General features: G+C 40.3%; 1 protein-coding gene across 4 annotated transcripts in view; it reads right to left on the reverse strand.

Moving 5' to 3' along the window:
• Nucleotides 1-232: 232 nt before the first annotated feature.
• The window catches only part of FARS2 (phenylalanyl-tRNA synthetase 2, mitochondrial), a 232,609-nt gene continuing 207,664 nt past the window's right edge, over nucleotides 233-25,177 (reverse strand). For 2 of the 4 annotated variants that reach the window (XM_071736505.1, XM_071736504.1), the window contains one exon: nucleotides 233-554. In XM_071736505.1, coding sequence (XP_071592606.1) covers nucleotides 416-554 — 139 coding nt within the window. In that variant the 3' untranslated portion in view covers nucleotides 233-415. Of the gene's footprint in view, nucleotides 555-14,412; nucleotides 14,497-23,884; nucleotides 23,940-25,177 lie in introns of those variants that run through there. The other 2 variants (XM_071736506.1, XM_071736507.1) reach the window with 2 other exon arrangements.

Raw genomic sequence — 25,177 nt, forward strand, 5'->3', positions numbered from 1 at the left:
TGTTTTCCTTGCCTGAGCTAACCTGTGTCTCTGATTTGCTTCACTTGTTACACAGACAGAAGATCCTGTCAACACAGAAATAACACCAAGTGTTTACAGTTTAATGGAACCCAGGGACCAATTAACACCACAGAAAACCACCAGGCAGTGTATTTCTTATTATAACAGGAGGGAAATCTTACATTACTGCTGCTCCCCCAATTCTTAAAATAAAGCACCATTGCTTTGTCAATGCTTCCTCAGTAGTAATGTTTATTATCTGATAGTTTTGCCATTGCCCACATAGCAATCGTTTTGCATGTGCTAGGATCAGTCACAACCCCCCCTCTTGTACTCCTCATCCTAAAAAGAAGATAATGAGAAAAAAAAAAAAGAAAAGAAGAAGAAACTGTCATTAGGGCTTTGGAGAGCAATGTCAGAATCTGCCTTCAACCCCAAGTTCTCGAACTGCTGATTCTTCAATAGCTTGATGGACTCGATGAACCTCGTCCTGTGTTAAAGTCCTCTCCAGGTGGCGGTAAACGATGCGGTAGCAATGGCTGACCTTCTTTGTCCTACAAAATAGAAACCAAAAGAGGACTCGTAAATATACCTGCCTAAAATGCAAATACACGAGGCCAAACACTTACCCTCTGGACCATTTTGTATTTGCGTTCTAATTTAGTTCCTGTAGCTTGAAAATCACCTTAATGCTAAAATACACAGTCTAGAGAGGTGGGACTGAGCTGAATTTTAATTTTGGAACAGAACTTTGCTTACTTCCACCAAGGACCTCAACTTATATTGCAGTTCGGTGGCTTCTTACCCAAACAAACGAGGCCAAGGGGAGGTTGATGCTGACACCACTGAACTGATCCCGGCACCACTGCTCTATCATTTTGGTGCTAATGGCACTATCTTAAGCGAGCACTGCACACAAATAGCTGCCTCAGACCAGCGGGGCTGCTGGTGATGGGCATCAGGAAAACAACCTCTGTACACTGGAGAAAAATGCTGCTAGCTAACGTGGGGTATCTCACAAGCATCTTCATCTAGGCTTCAGCCTGGGAGATGAGGCCGAACATTTATTTACAGGCTAAAACATTACACAGAGTAAACCATTTATTTTTTCAATACAGAAGACTATTGTGCCTTTGCTGGAAACTAGAAACAAGGACAAAATACATCTGAAATCTCTGTTTGTGAGAGAAGGACAGAGATGCAGGACAAGGGTAGTTGTCCTTCCCAAAGCCAAGAACCAAACAGCAACACCTGAGCATCAGCCACACTGCAGCAGAGGTGCAGGGGCAGGCCAGAAAACTCAGGTAGAAATGAGGGTGAGACATGACAGCTGCCACACATGGCAACATTTCTTACTCCCTGATACTATGGAAATGAAAGGCAAAAGTGAACAGGGAAAAGGAATGGGGAAGAGGCAATGATAGGGGGAAAAAAAATGAAGTATTTAAGAGTTGCTGAGTACAGCAAAGAAAAGTTCATGGAAAACCAGGAGCAAAAGAGTAAGTTGAATAAGAGAGCAAAAAATCTAGCCCTCCGTCAAAACGAGGCTGCAATATATAACTCTTACAAGGGGCATCTCTACAATTGCAGAGCTTCTATTGCTGAATATAAATGTAAGTTGTGGCATTTTTATTTTAGTTTCAAATGGAGCCCAGACAGCTGCTTCTTTCATAGGTAAACACTCACTTCAGTGAAAGAAAAAAAATCTGAGGGGAAAAATAACAGGAAACCAGAGATCAATTACCAGACAGAAGGATCTCCCAAACCAGCATTTAATGGCACATAAAGGCATTGCAGAAACCTTCAGGTCATCTCTATCCCTTGAAAAATTATTTCATGTTAGAAACCATATTTAACATGGCTATTTGATTAAAACTTGTTATATGTGCTCATACACAAAGATAACTCTCAGGATAGTAATTTCAAACTCAAATCCTACTAGGAACAGGCATAGGTAGGTTTTATCTCAGAATTGCTATTTGATAGCAACTTTGACCCACACAGCACTGATGGGGAGCTTGCTCTGCTCCCACTGACAATTTACAGCAAAAAGGTTATTTCAAATTAAAGCAGAATTCTTGTTTCGTGTGCTCTGAAGATAAAGCAAGTTAAATCTGCCTAGCATAGGAAAGGGCAAACTGCATTTCATAGTGGGTTAAGGTGATGGCAGGTAACTGCTAAAAAACATCCTAGAGCTTTCACTAGGTGCAGGTTAAGCACTGTAGAAAAGTGATCTTTGAGAAAAGAGGGGGAGGTGTGACTGTGGAGGTACTGCTCAGCTCAGCTCCACATCTGCAAAGCAGGCAGGAGGACAGACCTGGGAGATGCAAGTAAGTGGAATAATAAGGGTTCGGTCAGATGATACATTGTAAAAGAAATGTGAGTATGAGAGATCATGAATTGGGCTTAAGAGAAACAATTCCCAAAATCAGGTTGACAAATACCATTACAGCTGCTAGTATTTCAGTTTTTAAAGGTGCTAGAGCAACCCACCTGAACGAAAACATTTGCAAATTGCTTTGGCAGAAAATCTATTTAGAAGATGTACAGCCACAGCCCTGAACCTGAAGTCTTCTATATTCTGGGAATATATCCTGTGATGGAAAACTCATTGCCACCGTTTAATATTATTCAAACACAAGTTTGCTTAATGTATTTAAGCTGTGGTAGGGATATCTACAGCACCAGTTTATCACTGGTCATGGATAACTGAAGGTAATCCTTTCTCTTGAGCCAGGTGTTTAGGTATCCCTCTCCATCCTAGTGAGCAATTCATTCATGAGGCAAATTAAATAGGTCGTAATAGGATGCAAAAGTTTCTTGTGGGTGTTGTGGAAAACCAGCATCCTTAGGAGACTTTTAAATTAGGAAAGGTGGAAGTCTTAATGAACAGCACTAGACTAGAGCTCTTTTAGCTGCAGCTGAAGTTAAACACTGGTGCAAGAGAAATAAAACAGGGGCTGCATTAAATGTAATTAATCTTATTTTAATTTTAGCCAAAAAATGATGCAACTACTAAAACACATGGCTGGCTATGCATCACTCATGTTGTTGGTAGGTTACATTTTTTTCCCACCTTTCAGCAAGGTTTACTTGCATCTTTGTTACTAATTAGAAAATGAAGTATTATGGTTCAATGCTATTTCAATAAGACCAACTGCAAGTTTCAAAACCTTAAGAAGTGTTTCTAGAGTAGTATTACCTAACATTTCAGGGGAGACAGGGAAGAGTACTCCTTGACTCTCCCTGCCCCCCTAACACCTATGCCCTCTTTTCCCCTCAAATAAAATACTAAAACAATGTGATTAATCACTGCTGGCATCTGCAACTGGAAACAATTACCGTTAGCAAATAATACATGTTTGCTGATTCCCTTTCTTGCTTTCCTTTTTTTCTGCAGAGTCACAGAGCACTTGCCTACCTAAAAGATGGCTCTGCTAATGCATAATGAACTCTCTCCTGCATGTCATGCTGCAGCCTGATGATAGAGAGGCCGTAGCTCTCTGTCCTAAGCAACATAAAATTTGAGGCCAAAGTCTAGAACAGCAGCTTCAGTAGGTTAAAAAAGCCCAAACAAACAATCAAACAAAACAAAGGAGGCACTTAATAGTGAGCATACTGAGCTTTATTTACCTAAACTGCACCACCAGACAAGTTCATGTGGTTCACAATCATGCAGACTCCTCTCCCATTAGGCTTCAGCTGGTGTCAGTGTCACCAGTCTCCTCTGCACCAGCCTGAGTCTTTTCAGGTAATGAAACGCAGTGAGCACAGTGAAGCACAGCTCAAAGGGAAAGGAAGATCAGGATTTATTCCGATGCCGTGGGAGGAAACAAAAACCTGGTCCATGAACAAAACACCAGAGTGAAACACAGCCTAATGCTCTTTCCTGTTTTTCTGAGAAAATCGATCTGCCTCACGGTTTTCAGGAACTGGCACATGGCCACCTCCACATGCTAGGGAGCTGCTTGCTACCAGGCCAGATGCACTGCGTGGTGCTAACCTGAAGGTCCGTGTATATGTATATGTCTATGTTTATGTCTATGTATCTTTTTATGTCTACCTATATGTTTCAATACTCCAGCCTGGTATCTGAGCACAGCAAGATATCAAGGGGCCTTAGTTTGCCATGAATCTAATAAAAAAAACGTGAAAGCAACCTGACACTGGGACCAGGGCTAAAATGAAAGGGTGTGGCAGCCAATAAAAATGAATGCCTGTGTGTTAGCTTTTCCTTCATGCAAGTCCACTGAAGGATGTTTTAAATGCAACTGAGCTAGCAAGCTGATCCCAGAAGCTACCAAGAGCAAAACACCTACACAAAGCGGGGAACAGGGGTCAGTAGTTAGATAGGACTATGACACAGGGTCACTGGGTAACCAAAATGTTGCCTAAATAATAAATGCCTCGTATTGGCATTTGTCTTGTCCACATGCAATGCCGTAACAAGAATGAAAATTTCTCACACTTGTTCTTGAAGAGGGAGATAAAAGGCAGCAATGAGTAGGGGTAAAAAACCCCACTTTTAAACTGTGTTCTCCTTTCCATAAATCTTAAATTTAGATAGCTAATAGATATCTAATAAATTAGAATCCCTTTTATAGGGAGGTAACTTCTGTGCTTAGGTGGTGATGACAACACAGTACCAGACAGTTTTCTAGAAAGCTGAATTTACTCTGGGGAAGTAGAGATTACAATCTCCCACAGCATCAAGGAGTGAAAAAGAGTACTCTGAGCATTGCACTATGTAGTACTACTCACCAGCATATTTATATTGCACCTTTTCCTACAGAATACTATTTAAAATAAAAAGTTGCTAAGGTCTCTTCCAAGCAGAAACATTCTGTGATCTACACACATGATAATGCAAGTATTTGAGATTATTTTCCCTCAGTTAAGTGAGTCACGTTAATGAGGTTCCTTGAGGGTCTACCAACTCTTGCCATAGCAGTTTGTATCCTATATCCTCAGAGAAGGATTCATCATATCAGCTTACATAAACCTTCACACAGTACTCAGTGACCACTACACACTTCACAGAGATGGCATCATGCTCTGAGTATGCATGGGATGATGATGGGAAGAAATTAAAATATTGTTTCATGTTACTAGCATTACATTTGCTGCTTTGGGACTCCAAGAGTTCCAGAATGGTTCAGGTTGTAAGTGGAAATGGGGAAGAATATTAAACTGCAAGAAGAAGAAGACATTGTAATTACCCTTTCCTTTTAGTTTCATATTTTCAGACCACAGCCACCACTATGATAGCAGATAAAACTACTACATGTCATCCTATAAATTTTAAATTGACAAATAGCACTCTTTGCTAGGAACCACATCATGGAAAATGGCAAAAGACTTGTGCTATATACCTTACTGTCCATGGCAAATAATTCAATTACCATGGTGATATGCTCATAGAATATAGCAGTAATTCTTTCAACAAAGGCCTTTCTCAAAGATGCATTCTCATCAGTCCTTTCAAATGCTAATACTCCATTTCTCTGGAAGAGCATATTGTATACAATAGCATATTTTTAAAAATGGACATGTTTTTGTTTAAAGTGATTTTGGTGCTAGTGAAAGGCACTAGATCATCTCTAGAAGAAAGAATTACTTTAAACCCACAGAGAGCAGGAAATGGTCATTTCTGTTGCTCATCTTTTCCAGTGGGTACGTGGCAGAAGGATGCTTCAGCTTTGAAGATAGTTCAGGTCAACATAATCATGTTGTTGGTCACTTTAAAAGAAATGCATGTTCAGTGACAGAGAGCTGGACTAAAATGCTGTTCTTCTATTTCACAAAACTGAGAAAGTAACTTAATTTTTACTCTTTTCTAATTTTACTTGGTGAAATCTGTATCTGAATACCAAACCCTGAACCTGCTTTGCCTTTTCATTCTTTCTTCCTTCAACATTAACTCCATTTGAAGCTTTTCTCTTAATGTAGAAAAAAAATCCAAATTTTGCTAATAGCCAGCTTATTGGGAGAGATAAAGAGCACGGTACGGGATGCAGTGGCAAAGGACATAAATAATACCTGCTAGTTAAGTTAATGAAAAGTAAATGAAAGATGAAAGTGCTTGGAAATTTTTCCAATACCCAGTCACTGTCAAATATCCACAAAACAGATCTAAGCCATTGTCAAGTATCTGAAAAGATTGGACTGGTTAGAAGCTTTTGATCAATATTTTCATTTTCTACCTAAAACCATCATGTGATTTCTTACATGCAGGAGAGAAACAAACAGATAGATACTGAAAGAACTAATTCATAAGCATCACCTAAAAGAGAAAGTCTCCAGGCTCATAGATATCCTCATTGAATGTTTAGTGAAACAGTTCAAGCAATTACTTGTGCTTTGGCCCAGCAGTTTGGCCCCCAAGAACATTTTCTCATTTCTGCAGACCTCCTGGGTTTGTTCAGGTCACATGCCAGCAAAAGAACTCAGGTGAGCAGCACAGGGCTTTCCTGCCAGCTCCCAAGCAGAGGGAACCCTTGTAAACAGACTGAGTTACAGAAGAAGCTGAGAAACTATTTCCCTTGTGCACTGTTACAGGTGTCTCAGTAATCAGCCAAGGATGCAGCCAACCCATCTCAGATCTAAGCACTTCCCATTAAAAAGCTCTTTAGCTTCACAGCTTTAGAAATAATGGAATCCATCATATGCAGACATCAAGCAAATATCTCTAGGGTGAAGACTAAGAAGACAAATATAATTCTCTGTTATACGAAAAGAAAATCCAAAGCCTGCACTAAGCTAACTGTGCCACACACAGTCTCTGCCACGGAAGGCCAGAAAAAAAATTGCAAAGTCTTGAGGTTTGGGATTGTGGTTTTTTGGTTGTTTCTTTTTTTTAATACGATGCCTCACTTATTCCTTAAAGAAAGCAATGATCAATGGTTGTAAAGGAGGTGCAAAACTCCCATTCTCCAGGGGCTGATTTCAAACATCAGCAATGACTGCTTGTCCTCCAATCTCCCACTTTGGTAAAATCATCTATCAAGCACAGGTGATGGAATTCCTATAATATTTGATCTACACCAATACTGAGGAATCCATTACACATTAATTAAAACTTGGATAGCACTGAGAGTTGTCCATGTTAGTTTGTCCTCCCAGTTTACATTGGGCCTCTTCAATTTTTAGGGGCTCACCAATCCATCTAGTGAGTCAGTTCAAAATCCTGCTTTAAATCCGGGAAGATTCAAGAGTAGGCTAGAGGCTGAATCTTCTCAAGACTTGCCTTGCTGTCAGTGTAGTAACTCTGGAACACTCATCAAGCCAGATAGATGCAATGTTATTCACTTTTAACAGAATAAGTCTCTCAACTAACTGAGGCTGAGACTTTCAGAAATAAAGCCATGCAGTGGGCAGACACACAAAAATCAGAATGCACGGAAGTCTTTGAGGCTCAGACAAATGCCCACCTTTTCTTCAGGGTTATCACTATGACAGATACAAGGACTTCATAGGTAGAATGGAGAAATAGGAGAAAACAAACTTTCTGAAATAAATGCACACATATACAACCCAGTGAAATAACTTCTACCAATTGCAGTGGCAAAAAAGAGAAGATTGTTTGGTACAATACTTGAGACACTTTATTTTATGTTCTAAACATAGAAAAATAATTGGATGCTGAATGTAAGAGGTAAAAAGTGATAGTCTCAGCATTGGACAGGACAGAATACCTGTTCTGTGTACAGCATAGGATTTTATTTTGCTTCACTTTCCCTAGGCTTGGCTGAAAAGGTTCCGTGTCAAATGCCTGCCAAAGTCTAACCATGTTTTAAACAAAACAAATTGCAAGGGATAATACTTTTTGTTATTTGTTGCTTAAAAATTGCCCACCATTTCCAACCAAGCAAACAAAAGAACAAAATAACTCATTTTGGATATTGTATCTCATGGGAACTGCCATCCAAGCTCCTCGGTTTTCTCCTTCCCTGTGTAATTCAGAACCCAACGCAGGACAACATGAGAGGCCAAGGCCAAAAATTCCTAGGATAGATCACCTCCCCTCTCTGGAAAAGAAACTTGGCTGACATAGCTGATGAGGAATCAGAGCATACTGAAGAGAACAGAAGCACGCAATACCTGGAAGTCCTGGCAGCTGAAGTGTTTTGGCTGCTAGCCAGAAGATTCTTACTGAAACCTTTTTCCAGTGAATAAAGCCACAACAAATCAAGACATTACTGCTGGCTCTCCCATTTTTTTCCACTGCCCTCCTAAATACCTGGTAATTTAATAGCAGAACGAGGCAGCTCTGGCAGCAATGGGCTCTGTAAGTCTGGCAGAAGTTCATGACTTAGGTATCTCATTCACAACCCTTTGTGGTCTTCCAGGGCAACTGGCTAGTTCTGGAGCAGGCCAGGGACACTACCTGTTTGCCAACAGCAACTCTGGAAGACACTGTGTTTTCACAGTTGTTGTGCTTCTATTTCAAGATATTATATTAATGTCCCTCTAACTACATCATATGAGTAAGAGGATGGAAGAAGACCTGACCCCACTTCTGTCAAACAATGATATTAATGATTCCATCACTGGTCATTACCCAGAACAGTGTCAATCCAAAGTTTCCAGCCACTGGCAACTGAAATGCCTTCTGGAAGCACTCAAGTGTGACCACCTTTCCAATAATCCCAACAAACCCAACACGATAGGTGAATTTAGACTCTTACAAATGCTATCTAAAATATTTATAGCAAAAATGTTAAGTGTGATACCTTTTCAGTTCGTCTGAGTGAAAGATCAAAGAAGAGAAGTATAAATATTTAGCATTTTTCCCCCCAATTAGGTGTTAATATTAAAGGCTACAAAAAGTATTTCTAAAATGACATTTCTGTCAAATTAAAACATATTTCATAATTGGGTAGAAAGGGAATTTATATCAGAATTTAAAACAATTTGATGTAAGAAATGAAGATGAATGGGAGTGACAGCCCATTCAGAACTATCTTCACTGAGCACCAGCTGAAATCAGGGATTACACAGTAAGGTGGTAGACAAGTGCATGGGAAGGACTGGATGCTGTTTCAGGTACTTGTATAGATTTCATCCTTGGGACTAGTTGCTTTGTCCAGGAGCTAGGTGCTTAAGTTCTCATTAGGCTTGCTGAGAGTTAATGTAAAGAAGAACATGGGTCTGGACTCAGAGCAAGATGATTATTCCAAGGTTACAGAGTGAATCAATGACAGAGGAGGGGGTTGGATTAGTGCAGGTGCAGACCCTTTCAGTTACCCTTCTTTGGAGTTACTCTTCCCATGCATACACAATTCCAGTCAACCTTCTCTTCTGCAAATTGTACAGCAGCCCTGGAAGCAAAACAGGCTATGGAAGGGAAAAACAACTCATCCCATATACAGTGGACAGGGTGGAGAAAAGTGTAGACCCAACATCAGGATAACCAAATGTTCTATTTGCTAAGTGATAAGTTATTCCCAAATTAGGAGAAAACAGGAAGGGGAGCAGGAAGAGATGAGTTAACCAGAGACCAGAAGACAGGAGGGTCTTTAAAACTGGAAGCAGAGATGAAATCACCCTTTTGTGTGAAAGCAACAAATTAAAAGCACCTGTCTCCCTGGGCAGCCTGCAGCACTAGAAACATCTTAAATATTTGTACCTCTGAGGGTGCCAATACAGGGGCTCTCAACAGGACTGCTTACAGTATATGTTAAACGTGGTGGAAATTCTGCAGCCACTTGCATAATTAAGTATTACTATCTCCTTCCAGTCCATACATTGTTTTTCCTCTCAGAATTGTCAGGTTTTACAAGGTTTAATCTGGTTAACTGGATTTGTTTTGGAGATGCAGAAACTCTCCACTTTCCCTTCCCAAGGGTAGTGAAGTTCCACACAGACAGTCACAAGAAACCTGTTCTCACTGCTTTTCTGACAGCTGCTGCCTTGGGAAGACAACTCAGAAGAAGTCCTTAAAGTAAGGATAACTACTGCCCAGCAGATTAAACTACTGCTAACACGCAGAAAACTGTCTGGCTGTTAAACATTTCTCTTGCCAGGTCCCATTTTTACAGGTAATACATTTGGACGTGATGACAGAAAAAGAGCCTGGGTCTTGTAAGTGAGGCTTGCCTGGTTATTCTGAATATAATGACAGGGGAAATGTCACAGCACCACTGAAATTAGCCAAATGATGACAACACATACCAGTTATCTGCACTGGCCAGAACTTTTGCAGCTGCCAAAATGAACATTCATTTGGACAACTCTAACTGCCATGTTTGGTGTGTTGTCCTCTTAGTATTATGGCTACTTTTAATGAAAAAAAAAAAAAATGAAAAATGTGAATGTGATAGGACATATGTATGGTGAACACCTCCTACATTAAGATGATATGAGCATCACACAATAAGCACCACATGGGAATGAAGCTTAAAAAGTTGGGGCACAAACTGAAATGCATTATTCTGTAGGTACAATGACATTATTGGTTTGACATTTGAGAAAGGAAAAAAAAGCCACTGAGAGATTACACTAGGAAGATGAAAATATGGCTTTTGCTAAGACTTTACTACAAATGCCCAAATTATCCTCTCACTCAGAAATTAATACTAGCAAAGAAGGCAAAAGGTTTTAGCCCAGAATGTGGAATACACAGGGCACACTAGAGTAAACCAAATGTTCTCAAATTGTCCAAGAGATGAACTTTGCCCTAAGATACTTTAGGAATGAGAAGAAGAAAAATCAGTGGTGTTATCAGTTCTCTTTGAGATTTCACAGAGGAAAAGCAAGGTTACAAATGTCTGGAAAAGTTCAAAGAAGTAGGAAGCCATGGGAGCTATATGCCATTTGTTCTTACTTTAAATTCTCAGAAATACTCTGGTGCAGATAATCAAACCACTTGTAAGCACACAATGGAAATTAAAAAAAAAGTAGAAAACACAGATATATCAATCAAATCTAGTAAAAAACCCAAACAAACTGGTTTCCCTCTATAAAGTGGTATCAGGCTAAAAACCCAATAATCAATAAATGAAACAATAAATTGCAGGAAGTAGTAACACCATGGGGGGCACGTGTATCTGTAGGGGTGTGTGTGTACATATGGCACCTATCTTCATAGTCAGCTAAACCAGATAAGAAGATGGTCTAAGAGCAATATCATAGAATCATAGGATGGCTGGAGGCAGAAGGGGCTAGAAAGATCATCTAGCTCCAATATGCCACAAAACATGGATCCACTGGCAGCTGCAAGCAGTCTCAGACAAGTCTGAAAAATATTAGGACAATTTTTTAAAAGTTATAACAGAAAGTGAAAAAAGAAGAAAAATACTAAACACAGTTCATAAAATTAGATAGTACAAAATTTATCTTCCTAAATGTTTCACTTTGGAGGGAGTTGTATGGAGGTAGATGAGAAAACTGGTGATCAATATAGTTAGTACTAGAAGGTGACATTCCAAATGGCTGGATTAGCTGCCAGTAATTTGTTGTTTCTGGAAGCAGTTATCTGCAGCTCACATCCAATTCTGAAGGATTCTTCTGGGGTTTTTCATCCTAGTTTCTCTATGATGGAGTATTTTCATTAATGGAATAGGTGATGCAGCAGAAATGTTTGTTAGCAGACAAACTGTATAGCTAAAGTCAGGATTAGAATAATCTTGACTGGAAAAACTGAAGGATACATTGCAGCTAGGAGGAACCTCTGTATTAAACCCAAACCACCCAGCTGCATGCACAGAAGGTAAAGAACAACTGGGCATAGAGGAGTACTGCACAAAGCATCTAAGGACTGCACAGAATCATCAGCCAAGTGTGAATCCGCGATGATGCTGTGCTGCTTCAAGCTAAGCAAGCACCACTCTGGGACAGACTGCTGGAATGCAGCTGGAGTGACATCTTTCTGCCCTACTCCACACTGCTGCTGGCTCAGCTGAAGTACCCTTTCCTCACCTTGAGACTGAAGTGAGGCAACTGGAGGCAGATCACCGGGGAGTAGTGCGAAGGGATCACTAGGGAGCAGAGCGAAGAAGCAGGTAACACAAATTCTAATAGAAGACTGGGAGAACACAGGTCGTTCAGCCTGAAGAAGGCAGAACATGAAAACACACTTCAAATATATAAGTGCTGCAGCACAGAGTTAGGTAATCAGCTGTTCATGAACATTCACAAGCGGCAGGAGAGGAAAGTAATGAGCTCATATTGCAGAAACATTCAGCTTGAAAATCTGCTTGGAAAGGCGGTAAGGTCACCATGCCTGGAAATCTTTAAGGACTGGTTATACAAGTGTCTGTCAGGAATGCTATAAGTAGAGCTCATCCTGTTTTGGAGTAGGAGGATGATCTAGGTGGCAGTACTCTTCAACTCTTTAGTGTAAAATAATGTAATGGTCTTCAAAATGCAGGAAGTTACATGAGTAGCAAAGATAGCTCCCTGTAGCTCCAACTGAATGCACACTATTTTTTTATCTCATTGCATTAAAAGGAGAGGGGGGAAAAAAGCCCAGTTCAGGTAGCCAAGGAGGTAGGAAATAAAAAACACTGTGCTATACCAGGCAAACGAGCTCTGTGTTACCAACACTAGATTCCCAGGAAATAAAGAAAACAGGGAGCAACTTTTAAACGGGAAAAGCAGAGATCAAAAGACTGAGAGGGAAAAGGAGTATCATGAAAACAATGTAACCTCTTTAGGCCAGCAGCCCTTTCATTAGCTTTATAGGCCAACGTTGAAATACAGCAGAAAGGAAAGCCAAGTACTGCTGAGTTACCTTTCACTGTCTAAAGCCAATTAAAAAAACAAACAAAAATCCCAGAAAAGTCCACTCGGTAAGACAGCATCCCACAGGGAGAATGTCACTCAGCACTTTGTCCTCTTTGCTTCAGGGCTGAGAGATGCCTTAGGAAAGCTCTAAGGAACAGCCACAGAAGATGCTACATATCATTCATAGGCTGGAACTGCAGCTCTCTTTTACGCTTCTCTGAACTTATATCAAGATGTTAACCCTTTGCTTTCAGCTTTCCAAGTTCACGCCCAACCTGAGGGAATCTTAACATAAGGACAAAGCCCTTCTTCTCACAAACCGATGTTTCAAACAAGCCTGTTGGAAATCTGCACTATGAGGCAATTTGGGAAAATCTGGGGACTATGAGATATCTGAGACAAGAATCCTTGAATGAGGGCTAAGGGGGCCCTGAGGAGGACAACTCTTGGAACTATCACCTTTGGACATAGAAGCTCACACTATCTTTCTGCCTTGTAGCAGGCAGACTGAAAAATAGAGAGGAAATGACATGTCCAAGGACCTACTGCAGATCAATTAATCTTGTAATAGAGATACATAGAAACATGATAGAAATCTCATCTCATGGAGGCTCTGAATAACGAGCCATGTTTTTCTGGTATTCGTACATGTTATCCTGGCCTCCCCATTCTCACTCACTTGCCAGTCTGTATTCACTTGTTGTACCTCTTCCTTATGTACTCATAAGCTGTGAGGAAGTAACTGCCTTTCATTTTATTTATCTGCACTGCCTGTTGCAGCAGAGAAGAGGCTATGACTGTTACAAGGAAAAATAACCCCATGTACTGGTATAAAGATACATGTATGTAAGTGTATATATACATTCATAGCTATTACTGCAAAGGCTACTTTTTTATTAACCTTTGCAGGTTTGCTTGGACTGATAAGATCACTAGTTTTGGGGTGATCCTTACTAAATCTTTTTCAGGGATTAAATGTTGATCTCATAAAAATTCCATTGTATATGTGCTCTTTCATTCTTACATGAAATATGAAGTTGCTGAGGAACAAATAAACTATTTATGACTTATGTCTGTACAGTAATGAAGAATGGCTTAATGGGGGCATGCACTACTTTGAAAGTACTGCACTCTGTTGTTCCCTGAACTGGAGACTCTCTTAAGCAGGTTTAAGAACTACACTCTCCTTTGTCCTCATCTTGACATGATTGTATAAGTCACAGAAGAAAGACTCATACATGCCACAGACACGTGCACCACAGTCCCACATACCTGCTTATTTGTAGGTGAACCAGATAGCAACTATTCATCCAGACAGCTGCCTGAAATGAACTTGTTATTCTTACATTACTGACTTTATGGAGTTACAGGAGACTGATATTTATTATAATAAGATGCAGCAATTTGAGAGCATGACCTTAAACACCATCACCTCTGCTAGCAGATTTTCTTTTGAAGTACAGTATAAACATGGGAGGAGATGCTCCTTCTGAGATTACTGCTAACTACACCTGAACAGTCACCTCACCCAGTGTAACCTGGAGGTCACATCATTAAGATCAGCAGCTCATTCTCTACTTTGTCTGCTGGCTGGTGTTCTAATACTGTGTTTTGAAACATAGACAGTGCCAAAGAATATGAAAATTATTAGGCACTCACTGCTGAGAGGGTTGCAATGCTACTCACGCTCCCTTCTGAATCATCTGCATCCTCTATGTCTCTCCACTGCACTCATGCACAAACTCTTCTCCCCAGCCAGTGATACAAGCTCTGCAGAGATGGATGAACAAAGACAGGTGCTGGTGTGTGGATTCAGTGAGGGAATATACCTCCTTAGAATGGAAGAGATGACAGAGGAAACACTCGAGATTTTAAAGGGGAAGAAAAGGGAGACTACAATATCCCTGTGACATTCTGCACTCTGGTCTTTACCAAAAAGTGAAGGCACAGAAACACAGTTTGGACAACCCAGCAAGATCAGATCACCGAACAGCAGGGAGTAGATGCAGGGAGAGACCTGCAGATCCCACTCCTGAAACCCCCACACTTCTTATTAACAGGATTTAGTCAGTATCACAATACCTGATACTATTGTGATTTTACTTTAGCATCCATATGAGAAAGATTAAAATGATCTCGTCCTTCTCTAGGACAAACCCACCACAGAAGCTGGGTTGCATAGAACTTGAATGGTTATAGGACAGCCAAAATATTTCTAAGCATTTTTAAGCTGGCTGAGCACTTTCTTATATTGCTAGCACATCTCTACTAGCATGGACAAGCATAGTCTCTTGTACCTCAAGAGATCACAGTTCTGACTCTGTACATCCCACAAAACATCAAAGAAGCTCCATAGGAAAGTAATGAAAGAATCTGGATCAGGCTCAGCATTCACTTACAAAGCCTGTACTTAGATCCATACTGTGTAGGATCAGCCTTTGAGGGATGTGTTTTTTTTTTCATTTGGACTGGGTTTTTTTTAAGGTTGAGCCTCTACTTACTTTCCTTTCCCCAGATACTGGGTGAGCATTTCAGTAGCCCATCAGTGAGTCAATAAAACCGAGTAGCAGTGGTGTTTGCATGAATCCTTCCCTGATCCTGCTTGCTTCCTGCTTCTCAGATTTGCCCCTACCAGCACATCTGCCTGAGTGGCTGCATGTGTGACAAGCCACACTACCAAGATGATGTGGTTGAAAAATGAACAGGTAGGAATAGAAAAAACAGACTTAGATCCCAAATCCGGTTCACTGAATGGCTACACCAGTCACTCTGCCAGCTCAGTGTGGGGGTGAGAACAGCACAAACCAAGACTGATGCTGCCAGGATAAACTCGTGTGGAAACAGGGACTAAAATCACAAGCTAGCAATTCACTGAATCCACATAAACACAATGTCTTTTTTCTTCTGAAGCTCATATTAAAACATGTTATATATTATGTTCAAAATGAGACTCAGATATGAGGAAAAAAAATATGTCTGGTTGTCCTCAAATGCTACTGAGTCCAATCTTGTGACCTGTTACCACTGCACAGGGATGACATCTTTCTGTCAACTGAGGATTAAGCTGATACTTTATAAAACAAGAGGGACAGGTCCCTGGATAGCAATGTTTTCAAAACTGATCTGCAGAAGCAGCCAGTCAGATCCTCTTCTTAAAAATGATGAAACACCAGTTTAGTTAGGAAATGAATGGATGTGTTCAGGACGGCATGAGAAGAGGTAAGCACAACCAGCTATGACAGCTGAAATTTGCAGCGGTGCAAACTGTTTTGCCATGAATTAAGCCTGAGGTCAGTTTTCTGAGCTGATCTTATGTGTGTAGTCCTTCGTAGAGCCTTTGCTCTAGCCCAAATTTCATTCTATGCAAGCAAAGTTCTCCCTTCTGGCCTATGTAATACAGATCCTGTGCTTGTAAACTCTCCCAGTATTTCACCAAATAGTGCCACAATGCTTAAGAGGTTACTGCCATTAAGGATGAATCTGTTCAAGACTGTCTTTACCTACTCCCCTGTATTATGGGACATCAGCCCAACCTGACAGCTTGGTTTTTGGATATTAAGAAGAGTGGCTGGCTAGGAGGAGGGTGTGGGATCAATACTAACAGTGCATCACTTCTTTGCTTATAGAAGGCATGGTTCCTTTAACAAACAGTTACACAGAGGATGAGAGATTACCTAAGTGGGACTGTTATGAAACTTAACTATGAGATACTTTGGGTAACCATCTATAAAGCTGCTAACTTGATTCAGTAAGTTGTTGAGTCATTACCATGTAAGACTGGGTTGCTCTGAAAGGCATATGAAATCCATATGGCTAGAGCCATAGAGTGCTTTGCTTTTGGTTAGAGAAATGGAAATGATCGCACATCTACACTGATTTTCAAAAGGAAAAAGTAATAATAATTAGGCACTATTATATACCATCCACGCAAACATTATTTTGTTAGTTATCTTTTAAAGATATCCTGTGACTGAGAATTAGCAGGCATGAAATTAACGTGGATTTTGAATGTTTTGAGAAAAGAAACGCAGTATGTTCTCTGCACTGATGTGTCTGTTACGATATCAACTCAAAATAAAATGAGGACTAGGCACAAGGATGCTAGGGACTGCATATAAATCACAGATCTTTCACTTCTTAAGAACATTTTCACATTCAAACACAGATATTAAATGAGCTGAGTGCCTAACACAAAAAAAAAGAGAAGAACTTAAAAAACCACCCTTACAGATAGAGTTAATTCTGAAGCAACTATTCAAAGACTCAGGGCTTAACTAGTCAGACAACTCCATTATCTTTCACCTGAAGGCAGTGTGATTAGGGGAGGAAATGTCACATTTACATTTAAAAATTGTTTCAAAGACAACTTGCGTCTATTGGCACAATTCAGCCACTTGAAAAATATCGTGAGAGAGGCAGAGGCAGCAAAGAGCACCCCTTTTTGAGATTTCTGACCCTTGTATTAAGCCACTGAGCGTACCTTGAATATTCAGTATCTCATCAGCTGGCACTTCCCAGGCAGCAGGGCCGGGTTGCTCTCTGCTGATCCTCAGGGATGCAGTGCCAGGGCTCTTGGACTTGAGGGCTCCCTGCACAGCACCTGTGCAGTGCTTACCTCCTGTGCAGCATCAGCCTGTGCTGCAGCACAGAGCAGCAGGACAAGGAGCACAGGGCACTGCATCTTCTTCACCCTCTCAGCTGTGAAGGGGGAGAGGTGGTCTCTGCAGCTGCCAAAGTCAAACTGGATGAATTTCCTAACAAATAAGCTTCTCTAGTGATTTTCTTCTGCATCTTCACTCCTCTTTTTTTCTCCCTTCTACTTTCTTTTTGGCTTGGCATTTGCTGGCGTTGAGCCGTGAATCCTGTACATGGAGTCTACTGAAGTTACTTGGGAAATTCAAAGGAAAAGAAACTGTAAAAAATGTCCAAAACTGACTATCCCCCTGGTCACCCTCATTTTAAGTCCCAGGAAACAACACAGAAACCATAGAAACAGAGAAAAGACTTGGAGAGGATTCACAATGCCATCTCTCCACTGTGTTTGCACTTGGCACTTCTCTTTCAGCTTCATATCAATAGCACCTTTGATGTGACTTCTTTGTTTTTCACTTTCCAACTCTTTTAAGGATGCTTGATATAAGGTACAGTTTTCCTCCATTCTATATCTCAAACAGATATAGAATGTTTGAGATACTCAAACAGAGTATCACAAAAAAATGAACTTGATCCATCCATACTGAAATTCCAATGGGAAATGGTCACAACAGTTATATTTGGTTTATGGCATAAACCCTCTCCTGCATTACTAGGCTCAGACATCCCAGTTCAAGTGTTGTGTGGCTTGCAAATGTTATCATTAAAAGAACTAATGCACCAGGCTGAAATTGTAGAGATTAATTTTGATTAAGATATGAACCAAACCTGTGCCTTGATGAAAATTTACCCTTTCTAGTGTTATAAATGTACCTATGCATACAGAGTAATGATGGTGCTCACTACCTTTGCCCTTTCTAGTCAGGACAAGCACTTCTGCCTTCTCTCTGCTCTTCTGAGTGAACAGAAGCTAGGCACGTTTGGTTTTAAGAGCTTGAAAGCAGCACTGAAAGCAGGCTCAAGGAAGCAAGGCACCAAAAGAAAGAACTAGCTGGTCTTTTGGGAGAAAGAAAAGTATGCCAAGAATTCCAAACAACGCCAAAAAAATTAAATTTAAGTGTACTCACATGTTATGATGCTTGAGCTACAGATAACTATTGAGTTACCACTCATCAGCTGAACCATGTCCATGTTTCCATCCATACCAGCAATACAATAAAATACATTAGCTTAAACTGCTACAGTAAAAAAATATTTAAGAATGTGAAAACTAGCAGCCTATGCAAATGAGCAGAGAGGTGGCAATTCATTTAGCTACATAACCAGCATCATTTCCAATTACAAGTTCATCCCTTATTTATAGCAGCCTGGCCTGCCTAAATTAACATGTTCTCCTCTGAGAAACATCAGACATCTCCGGCCATGGCAGGATATCAGAAGGGGAAGCAGGGCAGATAAGGACAGTGAGTGACAAGGACTTGCTGAATGTTGCTCAATTAATCATTTAACCTCTTTGCATGTGAATTGAAATTCAGGCACCTCACTCCGCCCTCCTAAGAAGCTCAATACAGTAGAAGCTCCTATCCAAACAAAGGTCTCTGAAATCCTTGGAAAATTAAATATAAGCATTTGAAACACCTGGATTTCATGTGTGTGACCATGTGTGTGAATATCTGTAGTCCTGCTGCAGGACTGGTCAACTCTTCTGTGAGACAACGTGGTTCCTCAGAAGTGATCTGGCAGTGTGGAGTGGCAACATACATTAATGCAAAACTCCTACTATGAAACTTGGAAAACAAGCAGGGTAAAACTTTTGCATAAATGCTTTGCAACATATTTATTAAGTAGTATCTGTTTAAATCTCCTCTTCATTGGATATTTCAATATGGAATAGAGCAGTCTATTATGAAACATCTGAACAGACCAAACGGGCAGTTTATTAGACTTGAGCCCAATGACTAGCAGTTCATCTATCACCCTCAAGCTTAACAGGTAAATAAAGTCTCTTTCCCCTCATCCATTATTGTGAGGAGAGCAGTAGGTCCAAATACAACTATGATTAGTCTACACTGCACTTGTTGACATGGTGATGGCAGCAAAGGTATCTGCAGAACTGACAGGCAGCAACTGAAAAAGGACAGTCTCCAAGGGAATATAAAGCACATTTTTGTGACTTGTCAGTGAGGCATGTTCCACAGCCATGGATTTTTCTTCTCCCATAGCAAATACCACAGCCACTCCTTCTGGAAAAAGCAGACAGAAAGGTCTTAAGCAGCAACAGCAGGTAAAGCAGCCCTTGCCCTGATCACTCCTGTGGCCACACCAGACCTGCTTCATGGCCACACAGCTGGTTGTGGAGACAACTAAAACCTATGAGGCTGAAGCACAACCATCCCCCTTACTTCTATCTGGATGACAGATAACACATAACACCCCATAGCACAGGGGCTGGCACAAGTGCAGGAGTACAGACTGGGAACGGTTAATCAAAGTACAAGTTTTTGCCACATCCTCAGATCACAGTTCCAGGACCAAACCCAGAGAACTTGCCAGCTCGGCTCCTAACTCATAAGCAACTGTCAATACAAGGTGTGATGTCTTCAGTAGGTACCACCTAGGACAAATGCTTGGAAGTGTTAACCTCGCCTTCCTAAAGTTTGACTGAAAACACCCTCCACATCCCTCTGACTGACTTCAGTGTGAGTTACTGTAATGTAAATGATACTCCTTGCTTGTAACTCATACGAAAATCCAGAGAATGCTGCAGTGGGCTCACCTTGCAATACATTCATTTTGCTAGCAAATTTTTTTTGTTCCTCATAGTTGCAGAGATTCTTGAGGGAGCAAGTAGAGGCTTGTGGGATTCGAGGTGCTAGTCTGGCTGGAGGTGTAAGATTCATGTATGTTTCATGCAAAAAAATGACATCAAAATGACATTTTTCATTCAAAAAAATGTCATCAAACAATCACAAAATACAGCCATGATTAAACTACAGATAGCAGGTGAGCATGGGGATACCCACACAGAGTAAACCTGCCCTGTCTCCAGGTAAAGTTTGCAGCCTCTGACAGGTTCAGTACCACTGCATTAGATTGCTCCTAGTCCTCAAACAAGCTGATGCACAGGCTTTCTAGAAGCAAGGCAGGACTTTTAGCTTCATTTTCCAGCTGCATTCATATTTTTAAAGAAACAACCGTGATTTTCCAAATAATTCATTAAAAGAATGCAAAGAACCCATATACATTTTGGCACTGAAGTTGAGGGAAACAACTGCGTATCTTGGTTTAACTTTCATACTGGTAGATCTTTACACTGCAAAGCAAAGTGAATGTGATTGGAAGATGATGTGTGCTATTCAGAATCATAGAATGCCAGGTTGGAAGAGATCTCAAGGGTCATGTGGTCCAACCTTGCCAGGTAGGCACATAGTTTAGATGCAACGGCCAAGCACCTTGTCAAGCTGAGTCTTAAAAGTGTCTGGTGTAGGGGAAAAAGTACATAGTAGTACATTTAGTACACATATTCTATAATACAGTTATATATAATTATATTTAACTTAACAGCACTCAAGTAGAGCTCAGAAAGAAAAAAAAATACAGTACTTCCAATACTTTTGTGTTAGCTGAAAATTGCCAATAATTTTTGTTGCAAAAACATTTTCTTTGCACTTCCAACATTCCTCTGAGACACGAGCAAAAATACTTTAACTGTGAAAATGATCCATTTTACAGGCGTCAAACTATTTTTAAACCCTACTCTTCAGTCTGCTGATCTATGCCTAGATCATCTGTAATTTATTTGTGGAATTCTCTGAAGAAGGGTATTTGGAAAGGAAAGGTAGGTGGGAAGCAAAAAAAGCCCCAAATATATATATATATATATATATATTAATATTCGTTTATTCCCTAGAGGGGAAGTTACTAGGTGCTAAGTTCAGATGAGATGCCCAGTACTACCAAGAAAAGCAGACTCAAAATCTAATGCTGAACATTCTGAACACAGAGGGAGCACCAGACCTAGCAAAGTGCTACATCCATCTATCCCATGACATAAATCACTCTAAGATGACAGAGGAATATCAGAAAAGATGTAAATATAGAGGCATATTCACTGATTCCATGCGAGAGAAAAAGGAGTAAATTTGAAGCTGGAAGTAGGTAAACTGATAAAGCAGATGTGGGACAGGATGAAAGAGATTGCCTGAAGCTGGTAACCAGTTTGCACTTAAGTTTTAATTTGGAAGAAAATCCAAGAGGGATATGCTTGGACTGGGGTTCTCCTGTATCCAACACAGCACCATGAGGAAATACTGCAAACTTTCCTTTGCTGTCAGCATAGGAAAGATCAACAGATTTCAAAAGCTGCAAGTCCACTAGGATTCTGTGGCTTCTTCTGTGAACCTCTCTTTCTGGTGTACTGAGAGAGTGGGCAGCCTTACAGCCTTCCTCCTTCTCCTTTACAGTGGGACAGTGCTGCAGGCAGTATCCTTTGTGATGAGAAATTAAACATGTACTCCTTCAAAAGGTAAGAAAATACTACAGCTTCAGCAGCTTGAAGTCCACTATCCAATCTCCTTGCCATCATCCCAAGTAGTTTATTTTATTTTAAATGGGAAATTTTGGCATCTATGAGACTATATCCAGATGCAAAACAAGCAAACTGCACTTCTAAACACCTGAATGAGTCCAGGTTTGCCTATTATATGCACACTTGCCAAATTTGGGTAAGAATTCCTGCCTGCACAAGGTGTTTCCTGAAACCCAGAAAGAAAATATTATTGTAGCACAATACAAACCCAAGCTCATGTTTAAAGCAGGAACTGTTGACCCCAATTCAGTGAAGCAGCAGATTCTCATTACATGGAGCACAGAAGAAAGCACTGCTTGACAGATATGTCTGGAAACTTTGCTTACAGGAACACATCTGTGTGCATATAGAGGAAGGGCTTATTTTTGGGAAAAGTGTGTCCCCTGATGGTTTTATACATCTGTTTTGATGAACTGCCCTAGAGATTCAAAAAACCTGTAGTGGTTTTCCAGAAAAGGCGGCTGCACACAGCATTGCAAAGCCTCTCTGCAAAGTCTGCTACCTCTACTGGAGAAAGACAAGCACTGAACACACATTTTAATGTTTCACATGACACAGTTTAGACTATGGCAGTAAGGAAGGCAGAGGGACAGACATTTCAGAGCCTGTGTTCTCCTTTGAAAAAGTTAAAAAAAAACAAACCCAAAAATTGAAAATCCACCCCTGCTGAGTTCTCCAGCTGGTGCCTAACAGAGTGAGGTGTGAAAACATACAAAATCAAAGCAAAAAGACCTGTTGAGAACAGTATTTTTCTGGTGACATAGCCAGTTCTTCAAATCCAGACATAGACTTAATTTGTCTGTCTTTCACCCATGAAACTGTCAAAATCCCAATCCAGGGTTTAGGTTTTGGTCTTTAGGGAATGCCAAGTACAGAACCCGATACCTACAAGGTGCCACAGGGATGTCTAGAGGAACCTTGTCTCAAAACATGAGTAAGAGCAACTTCCAGTCAAGCTTCCTTTACATGAAATTCACTCAGACAAATAGTCACCAACCTCCTATCCACCACAGGCATTGAGTTACAAGCCTGCAGATATAAGAACATATTTATGTGGATGATCAACACTTGCACTTCTGTCTCTTCCTGCCATCCATCCCAAAGCTGTTTTATTGTCTCTAAGGACACAACCTTCATACTTAGCCATGCAAGGAAGCACAAGCTATGAAATCAACTCCCACTGCTGGTTAGGCTTCTTTTATTCATATGAGTTTTAATTCCATGCCCTTTATATCCATAATAAATATCACCCTTGATAGGTTGGAGCAAGAATTAAGATAATATTGAAAGAATCTGTCAGGCTACTTATTTATTCTTTTAATTTTATGATTGTTGTGATGTAAAGCCTATTAGACATTGGCTAGATTTAAACAGAAATCACTATATCACCCAATGTACTAATTTGATAGAAAAGCAGAAAAAGTAGTATAGTAAGTATGTTACAAATTAAGTTGTTAAATCATTCATGACTTACTGGTTTTGAAATGCTTTTTGATGAGTAACTAATAAACCAAAACCCCCATCCTATAACACAGTAAATATTTTTCAGGACATTTAGTGTGTCATATGTTGGGCTTCCCTTCTGCAGAATGGAAGCATTCATTTATCAGCTCTTAGATAAAGTTTACCTAACATTTTCCATGCTGCAACGTCTTTGTTAAACATTTAGCTGAAGAAATATAATTGTATTCGTATTCAGGGAGAATTTACTTTGTGTGAGTCTGGAATTTACTTTCATTGTGAACACTGCATAAGAATCTGATCTGCAGCTTACAATCATCTTTATCTCCCTCTAGGCTCAGTAAGAGCTGAAAGTATGTATCAACTCCCAGGATCAGATCCAGAACTGGATTTTAAAAATTGTTCAGAATCTTCATTTTGTTTTGATTTAATGCAGTAAAGCTCCAACATTTTCATATGCAAAGCAAAAATATCACCCACCTAGGGGAAAATTTTCTTTGCAAAGATGAAGTTGTAGCAATTCAAGTGGATTTATTGAATGTAATTACAGATGATATTTCTGTTTGCCATCCTATGAACCCAACAAGGAGAAAAGGGGTAAGGAATTAAAATAGGTAAGGCCACAGGCTGCATTTCAAATGCTCAGCTGTTATAGCTATTGATGTTAAGAATGTCCTTTTGATGAGGTCGGCATTATGAAAACTGTGGTCAAATTTTTTTGCTAGTCAAAGTTGAACTGCATTGGTACCACTTAATATCCAAGAGGAGGGGGAGGGGAAGGAAAGGAAAAAGGAGAAGGAGAAGGAGGAGGAGGCCTTCAAAATGCTAGGGTTTTTTTCATAAATCTTTTTGTTACCTAACACAGAAACTGTGGCCAATCACTTTTTCTGCTGGACCAAGGGGAACTCCCCAACAGAGACTTATCTTTCATGTTTTTTAAAAGTAAAAAGGGGAAAAAGGCACCTAGAAACTCATCTTTGTAATCAAATGAGGAAAAAAAAAACTGTTCTGTGATCTATTAATACCTCTGTCCTCCTGGAGAGAGCATGAAAAAGTTTTTGAAGATGTTTCAAAACTTCCTTTTTACTGTTGCACTGAGGATCATTTGCTCCAACTTCACTGGCAGTCCCTTCAGGGAAAAAAGGAAAGCTTAATCCTATAGCATCCTTGATGGCTTGGTATTCTCAGGGGGAAGGGATAGCACAGAATTCCAGTCTAAAAATAGAGACCTAGATTTTCTCCTTTCCAGATAATACCGGACCACACATTTTCAAAACTCTACTTAATCCTGTCAGAATCCCTTCACTGGGAAGCACACTGCAGTGAAGACACTTTTGAGGACTCTGAGACAGAAAATGATGGAGTTAAAAGGCACAGAAGTCCAGTGATGGAACAAGCAACAGCATCACTGAGTGCATCTATCTCTTTTGGCCTCACTAACTCCACAGCAATGTCAAAGGTGGGGAGGTAACACTAACATGGAGTCAGCTGCAATAATGAGGCTGGGAATGCCCACTTTAAAACACTCTCTAAGGTTGCTCTAGTTTACTTTAGCTCCCTTTCTCAGCCTGTACAACCTGCTTTTCATTCCCTTCTTCTACACTTGAAAAGCCTATTTGGCCTTTATGAGGGATTACATTCTTTTCTCCTACAGTGAGATGCCTTTTGGCTCTGACTCTAAATTGGGAATAACATGGGAGCTGTGGCTATGGTTCTTTCATTTTGTAGCATTGCACTGGCCATTATTTTCACATCACATTGATGTTCCATATCACCTTAATTTTGACACAGAATGCCAGCACTGTAGTT

The sequence above is a fragment of the Heliangelus exortis genome, chromosome 2, assembly GCF_036169615.1.
Source record: "Heliangelus exortis chromosome 2, bHelExo1.hap1, whole genome shotgun sequence".
NCBI lineage: Eukaryota > Metazoa > Chordata > Aves > Apodiformes > Trochilidae > Heliangelus > Heliangelus exortis.